This window comes from Camelina sativa, chromosome 16 (genome assembly GCF_030686135.1).
Source record: "Camelina sativa cultivar CO46 ecotype springtype chromosome 16, ASM3068613v1".
Taxonomy (NCBI): Eukaryota; Viridiplantae; Streptophyta; class Magnoliopsida; order Brassicales; family Brassicaceae; genus Camelina; species Camelina sativa.
Window position 1 is genome coordinate 11565846 of NC_141895.1, and position 8711 is coordinate 11574556.

Sequence of the window (8711 nt, forward strand, 5' to 3'; positions counted from 1 at the left end):
AGAACATAGTTATAACCTAATTATAGCCATATACAAAGGGAATATACTCCTAAGATTCTATGCACAATTACAAATATTGATAGTGACATAACCTTAATAAGACATGTGACTCTTCCTAAGACAACCCACTTGCACACTCTCGTCAACGGCTAGGAGGGGGACGATTCTAGAAGCTTTGTGACCGTTGGAGGCTTGTCTACATGGGCTGGACTCGTTAGGCCTTTGGATGGTACGGACGGCCCAAGTGTGATGGTTGTATGGACGTACGGTCGTACGGACATACGGACGTGGTGTGTGAGATTTCATACTCCCCCTCAAGCTTGATCATGAGTATTGATCAAGCTTGAACTCATGCACACCCACCTCATTAAAAACCTTAGTATAGAAAACCACTTGGGAAAAAAGCTATACTTAAGGGAAAAAGAGTGTAGGTGCCATGTGAAGACAATTATGGCCGAGTAAGGTCTTTGAGGCCAAGTTTGGAATGAATGTACTCACACACTTGTGGACTGGCTGCCTTGGTAAACACATCGGCCAACTGCTCGGAGCTTTCAGTGTAACACGGTAGAACAACTCCAAGTGTGATTTGTTCTCGGACTTTGTGGCAATCGACTTCAATGTGTTTGGTTCTCTCATGGAATACTGAGTTCGTTGCAATGTGAATGGCGGATTCATTGTCGCAGTGCATGGTAATAGGTTTAGGTGACTCGATTCCAAGATCCTTAATGAGTGCCTTGAGCCACATCAACTCGGTTGTGAGCTTCTTCATGGCTCTATATTCCGATTCTGCACTTGATAGTGATACCACCTTTTGTTTCTTGCTCTTCCATGTGATCAGGTTGCCTCCTAGGAATGTACAGTAGCATGTGGTAGAGCGACGGTCTCCACGATCTCCAGCGTAATCCGCATCGCAATACCCTACTAGTTCAGTGCTTTCATTGCGACCCATCCATATGCCTTGCCCTGGCGAGCCCTTGAGGTATTTGAGGATTCGGTTCACCATATTCCAATGATGAACGGTGGGGTTTTGCATGTGTTGGCTCACCTGATTGACAGCAAAACAAATGTCAGGCCTCGTGATAGTAAGGTATATGAGCTTACCTACTAGTCGCCGGTAGCGCTTGACATCTTGGAACGGAGCTGCATCGAGCTCCCCCTTTCCTCCTGCCTTATAGTTTTCTTCAAGGGGTGTTGATACAGTTTTTGAGCCTAGTTTGCCTGCTTCACTCAATAAATCAAGAGCATATTTCCTTTGTGATAGAAACAAACCTTCATCAGACCTATATACCTCTATACCAAGGACTGACTTTAGGTAAGTTTTAGTGTCTTGAATACCTACCTTGTCACTTCCAGTTATGATGATATCATCAACATAAACTAGAATGACTATAATACCTTTATCACTTTGTAGGGTGAATAGGGTGTGATCAGCCTCTGACTTGCGAAAGCCTTTCTCAAGTAGTGTGGAGCTTAGCTTATGATACCAAGCCCTAGGAGACTGCTTTAGACCATATATTGCTTTGTTCAGTCTCAACACCTTTCCTGGTCCAACGATGTTTTCTAAACCCGGTGGTGGCCTCATATAAACCTCGTCCTCAAGCTCACCTTGTAAGAAGGCGTTCTTGACATCCATTTGCCACAATTCCCAGTCAAGATTGGTTGCAAGCGAAAGTACTACTCGAACCGTGTGAAGCTTGGCCACCGGTGCAAACGTATCCAGATAGTCCTCCCCATACGTTTGTGTGAATCCCCTTGCAACAAGCCTGGCCTTGTAGCATTCAATCTCCCCATCACTCTTATACTTGATAGTAAAGATCCATCGTGATGTCACAGCCTTCTTTCCTGTGGGCAAGTCAGCCTCATCCCATGTATGATTTGCCTCCATAGCAGCCTTCTCGGCAGCGACAGCATCACGCCATTCCTTATGATTCTTGGCCTCTTCATAGTCTTTGGGAATCCATTGAGCATCAATCTGGCCGAGAAACACTTGATGTTGTGGAGGAAAATGAGCAAGGGTGCAAACTGCTTGAATAGGATGAGCCAGGGCGACATTGTTGTAGTAGACTCGAGTGTTTCGCCAGTTGGAGGGAGGAAACTTGAGTCGTTCACTCCGTCAGAGTGGTATAACATCTTGTGGCGTGTCCTCATCGTCATCTTCCTCTTCAGTGGGCACATAGTCTTCATCACCGGAGGCATTGTCCACCGGAACTGAATTTAAACCATTTTCATCATCGGATTGTTCATCACGTTCGGGTGAGAGATCATCATCGAGAGGCGCTGGCGTTGATGGTGCATCGACTATAGGGGCAGACACCTCAGTTGGTGCAGCATTGTCAACACCGAGTCTCTCGAGAAGGACACAAAGATTGTTGGCCCGATCAGACGGTGAGGTGGACAGGTCTCGAAGGCTTTCCCAGTTCTTTTCCTCATAGAAGCCTTTAGACTCTACAAACTTAACATCACGTGAGACTAAGACTCTCTTCATGTCCGGCTCATAACACTTGTAGCCCTTTTGAGTGGTAGAGTATCCAATAAACATGCTCTTCACACTTCTAGCTTCGAGTTTGTCTCGTTGTTCTCATGGTTTCAACACATAACACACACACCCAAATACTCGTAAATGATCAAATGAGGGTTTTATCTTGTTTAATACCTCAAACGGAGAGATGTCTTGAAGAATTTTGGTTGGTATCCGGTTTATGAGATAGCAAGCTGCAAGGACAGCATCTCCCCAAAACTTCTTTGGGACATTTGTGTGAAACATCATGGATCTTGCTACTTCCATGAGGTGCCTATTCTTCCTCTCAGCAACACTATTTTGTTGGGGTGTGTATGGGCAGCTTGTTTGATGAATGATCCCATGGTTTGCTAGATATTGTTTAAAGGCATGGCTTGTGTACTCCCCACCATTATCTGATCTCAAAATTTTAATCTTTGCATTATAATGATTAGTCACATATTTTTGAAAATTAGTGAAGGCTTCAAGAACTCTATCCTTAGAGGGAAGCAAAGTTAACCAAGTATATTTTGATTTTTCATCAATAAAAGTCACAAAATATTTTTGATTTTCTCTAGATAGGCAAGGAGATGTCCAAACATCAGAATGAACTAAATCAAAACATCTTTCATAAATAGTGATAGATTTAGGAAAAACAGTCTTGCAATGTTTACCAAGAATACAAGCCTCACACTCATCATTTTTAAAAGAAATATTAGGAAACATCAAATTTAAAGCTCTAGTGTGAGGATGTCCTAGCCTAGCATGTAAAATAGAATCACTAGGTTTAACAATAACCGAATTAAAACAAGATGCAGAAGAAGAAGATAGATTCAAGTCCTCAAGCACATAGAGATCATCCTTGGAACCTCCTTGGCCAAGAACTTTACTTGTCTCAATATCCTGAAAATGAACCTTGTTAGGACCAAATATTGCATAACAATTTAAATCAGTGGTGGCTCTCTTAACTGATAGCAACTTAGATGTGAAATTTGGCATATAAAAAGCTTTAGTGTTCTTATCAAATAATTTCAAATTTCCTATGCCTTTAACTGGTACCTTCTTACCATTAGCTATCACAACATTACCATTAGCTGGTTTAATATCACTAATCAACCTAGAATCACTAATCATGTGATGTGATGCACCAGAATCAACAATAAGAGGCTTATTTTTGTTTAAAGCAAGAAAGGTTTTACCGGAGGCCTCCTTGAGGGCTTTGATGAGTGCATCAAGGTCGGATCGCCTCACCAGCTCGGAGGAGGCAGTGAGTGCAGTTCCATTTCCTCCGACAGCTTGTTGGTTTGGTTCAGAAGTTGGTGTTTCCCCCACTACAGCTGCTTGATGGGCTCTCGGTGGTCCTCCGCGGATTGATCCTCCACGGTTAATGCGAAGGTGTGGATGAAGAATCCAGCAGCGGCTCTTGAAGTGGCCAATCTTCTTGCAGTGCTCGCATACCGGTGGGTTCTTGTCATCCGGTTTGTAGTAGCCTCGGTTTGCGGACGCCATCTCGACTTTGTTGGCAGTCACTAGCTCTCCTTTGCTGCCAAATAGTCCCATGGAGCCATGCTCCTTTTGGATTTTGTTGCAAACGTCGTCAAGGCTTGGAAGCTTATCTGACCGCAAGATGTGCTTGATGAGGTCGTTGTAGGAGGGGTTTAGGGTCAAGAGTAGACCAAACACCTTGTCTTGTTCACGCCTCTCGTTCAGTATGGCCGGATCTATTGTCGTCGGCCTAAGCATCTCTAGTTCAGCCCACAAGGACCTAAATTTCCCAAAATGCTTGGTGAACTCCATATCTTCTTGGTTGAGATTGTTAATGGCCCTCTTAATCTCAAAGATACGGTTGACATTGGTAACATTTCCAAACACGTTCTTGAGAGTTTCCCATAAGTCCTTTGCGGTTTCGCAATAGGAGTAAGCTTCAAGGATAGGGGCATCAAGTGAGGTTTGAATGATGGCTAGGACTCCTTGGTCTTCTTGAAACCATTTGTTCCTTTCATCACCGGCAAGATCCTTGCCTTCCTTGGTGGTCTCACCACTTGGAGCTTCGCTCGTCTCAATATGAGATCAAAGGCCTCGGCCACATAGGGCTGTCTTTGTGGTCCTTGCCCACAACAAATAGTTCTCTCCCTCTAGAGTAACTGGAACAATCAAGGTCTTAGAGCCTTCCATGTCGAAGTAACCGTTGGGTAAAGGTATTATCCAATGGATAAAGAAACTTGACTTTCAAAGTCGTAACAGAAGAGAAACAAGGAGAGAGGTGGAGCGGAAGTAGTTTGGTGGGTGTTAGATTGAGAATCAGGAGCGTATATGCTCTGATACCATGTAAGTATTAGAAGGATTGATTAAGTGTTTGGTGAAGAGAATCGATAAACAAAGAGAATGTAGGTAGTATAGCGATTAGAGAAAGTATGTAAGAGAGTATTGTTGGGAAAGAGATATTATCTCTTCTTACTTCATTTAGAACATAGTTACAACCTAATTATAGCCATATACAAAGGGAATATACTCCTAAGATTCTATGCACAATTACAAATATTGATAGTGACATAACCTTAATAAGACATGTGACTCTTCCTAAGACAACCCACTTGCACACTCTCGTCAACGGCTAGGAGGGGGACGATTCTAGAAGCTTTGTGACCGTTGGAGGCTTGTCTACATGGGCTGGACTCGTTAGGCCTTTGGATGGTACGGACGGCCCAAGTGTGATGGTTGTACGGACGTACGGTCGTACGGACGTACGGACGTGGTGTGTGAGATTTCATACCAAACCCAACAAGTGAACCACCTAGTCCTATCTAGTTTGAAAAATGCAAACTAGAACTACACAAGGCTTTACTCTTGTCAGTTCAAACCTAACACTTTCTACCAAGCTCAATCCCAAAAATAGGCCTCACACACACAAGAATAAACATGGCTTGAAAGAAGGTTTGGTTTAGGGGTAGGGGAACTGATTCTTAATGAGGAAATCAGCTACTTGGATCAACAAGAGTGGTAAAAAGGAAGAAGATGATCCAAATATGTATATGGTATCCATGAGTTTAAAGCAATGCACACATTGATAATTGAAAGTCAATATTAGGTTCTTATAAATAGGAAATGGTTTCAAATCTCAACATGCTTCAATTTAGACCAAATGCAATGTAGGAATTCAAGGCTTGGTTCAGTCTTATGCTTCTAACCACTCAGCTAGCATCAAAGTACTATTAACTTGGACATTGATCCTAGTCTAGTGAATGAACAAGCTAACAAGGGAATACTCATCATAGATCCCTAATGTAAATACTATACAATCCTACATGAAACATGCTAAACAAGATCCTAATATGCAATGCAAACTACATGAACACTCTTTTTTATAAAGAATTTTGCAAAAAATTTCAATTTTGTAGGGTTTTTCTATGCCTTAGATGTTATGCAAGTATTAACATGATGATGCTTAAAATTTGAAATAAGAAAACAAAACACAACATCAAATGCTATCTCAAACCCTCCCCCAAACTTAAATCACACAGTCCCTGTGTGAAAGAAATTTGATTGAGGATTCAAGATTAAAAACAAATCACAAAACACAATATCAAATGCATTGATATTTACAAGTGAAGGTGATAGTGGTACCTTAGGGATTGTGGAAGTAGTTGTCCACATCCATGTGCATGATGTCATAGGAGTAGTTGGGGTCTTGTTGATGACTTGGAGGTGGAGATTGGGACAGCTCGACGATGGGAATCGACCGGCACTCGGTCGAGTACGTGATCGAGTGGGGGGTCGAGCTGGACCACGAGTCTTCTTTTCCTCTTCTATCTGGTCTCCCTTGCTTCCCTGATCATGAAAATGCCAAAACAAAAATCAAAATACCAAAAACCGTAAAAAATATGTACATGGATACCTTAGGGACTTCCTCCCTAGTGAGCTTGTTTAGAGTCACTAAGCTTGACTTTTGATTGCCTTCTTAGGCTTTGTTTAGATACCAAGGAGGTGATGAAATCCCCCTGGTTCGACTTGGTAACCTTGGTGTTCCTTCTTGATCACTACTTCCTTAACACTTGAACTTTGTTTCTTCTTAAGCTTGAGTCTTAGTCTTGCCTTCTTCAAAGACCTCTTGTTCAGCTTAACTTGGAGATCTTGAACTGATTCCTCATGAGATGTGACCTTAGCTGTTGAAGTCTCTTCTTCTCTCAAAACCCCAAAATCAGCCTTATCTTCAATCTTAAATGGTTGACCTCCAATGGTTGGTAGGTTAGATGGATTTGTAATATCAAAGTCCATAGTCAAACCTTCAGATATATTCAACCTTATCAGCCCCTCCTTAACATCAATGATTGCTCCTGTTGTGGCAAGGAATGGTCTCCCAAGCAAGATTGGATCCTCTACCTCCTTATCCATCTTTATTATGATGAAATCAGTGGGAATTCTTGCCTTGCCTATCTTGACTAGGAGGCTCTCCAATTTACCAACTACATCTTTGTGTGAACCATCAGCTAGACTTATGTAGAGATTGCTTGGCTTGAATTCAGTGTGTCCAAGCTTTTCTGCTATAGAGTAGGGCATGACACTAACAGATGCTCCAAGATCACACAAGCATTTGTTGAAGTGAAGGTAGCTGATGGAGCAAGGTAGATTGAATGGACCTGGATCTTCAAGTTTTGTTGGTACAATAGCTCTCCTAATCTCTTCTTGATCTCTCCTGTTTTGATTATGAGCTTTCTACTTGGATATGTCAAGTGACATGCCTTTGTAGAGAGGATATGGGGCATATTGTTCCAAAGCTGGTCCTCTCTCTGCTTCCTTCTCTTCAATGACAACCTCCTGTTGAATGGCCCTCACTTCCTTCTTTTCAATCACAACCTCTTCCTTCAAAGCCATGACTTCTTCCTTCTCAATGACTTCCCCTTGTTGTAAAGCTAACTCCTTCTCTTGTTGCAAAGCCAACTGTTCCCTTTTCTCAATAATTTCTCTGAGTTCTTTCAGCTTTTGTGCTTTGAAATGTCCTGGGAATGGTAGTGGAGGCTTGTAAGCAGAAGGAATGTACTTAACAGGTTTGACAGCTTCAAAGTCTCCAGCTCGATCGACCACTCGAGCATGCACTCGGTCGAGTGGCTGCTCGAGTTCCTGGCCGAGTGCAATGTCGACCTCCTTTTGCTTTGCACAAATGTCACTTGGGGCTTTAGTAACTGATGAATTCCCTCAAACTTGGACTTCACTGTCCTCAGTGACAACTGCCTCATTGAGATGAATGGCCTTAGCAGTGCATTCCCTTGGGTGTTGAAGTTGGTTTGGTGTAGGAGAGGAAGTAGAAGACATGCAACTCTACATGTTCATGATTGTAGAGCTCAGTCTCTCCAACTGGTTATTCAGTCCAGTAGAATAACAATTCAACGTTTGGTGCAGCTCAGCAAACTGCCTTGCCTCCTCAATCTGCTTAGTAGCTTGCCCAAGCAACAGTTGTTGCATCATAGCTCGTAAGTCAGGTTCTTGAGCTTGTGAGGTCTGGAACCATGGAGAGGGATACAATTCAGTCTGGTAGACTGGTTGATGTTGCATGGGTATGTAATTGAACATACTGTTGTGGTACATCATTACTGACTCGAACAGGTACTCGGTCGAGCGCAGGCTCGAGTGGGTGGTCGAGTCGACTGGGAAGTAATGGCTATTTGGATCCGGCTTCTGGCTCAATCAAGTGCTCGATCACAGCTCGGTCGAGTGGTGGTCGAGTGGGTACCTGAAACTCAAGACAGCCAAGCAAAGGAAGATTCGAGTTCAGTAACGTCACAAGTGTTTAAACGAACTTAATCTTAGACTAATAATGATCCTAAATGTCACAAAACAAACTCAAATGGGCAACGACGCCAAATTGAAACTGACTATTTTCTGTGGTGTGGTGAATGATGAATGGAATGATGATTTATGAATGAATGGATGTCAGGGTGTTTCAATTCCCCTTATGCAGTTGCAGTATAAGAGGTGTCAATCCTATCTGAGTGATTGTGAACAATTAAGATGTGCATAAGAATCTAAGTCAAGCCAGATGTAAAGGATGTTTGTCACTAACAATCCTATAATGAAAATGCAAAGTGCAGAAAGCAAACTACAAGAACTAAGAACTAAATGCAAATGAAACAGAATGATTATAGTAGCAAGAACAGAAATAGAAACTATGTTAATGAACTAATGCAAGACAAGTAATGAACACAAAACTAAGTGAATG

General features: G+C 42.4%; 1 protein-coding gene across 1 annotated transcript; it reads right to left on the bottom strand.

Moving 5' to 3' along the window:
* Positions 1–935: 935 nt before the first annotated feature.
* Positions 936–4672, bottom strand: LOC147925434 (uncharacterized). Its single transcript, XM_087492626.1, has 7 exons — positions 4643–4672; positions 3697–4555; positions 2248–2577; positions 1832–2022; positions 1396–1693; positions 1102–1218; positions 936–1045 (listed from the first exon to the last, which is right to left on the bottom strand). Exons 1-7 carry the CDS (start codon positions 4670–4672, stop codon positions 936–938), a joined length of 1935 nt encoding a protein of 644 aa, XP_087348752.1.
* Between the last annotated feature and the right edge of the window lie 4039 nt (positions 4673–8711).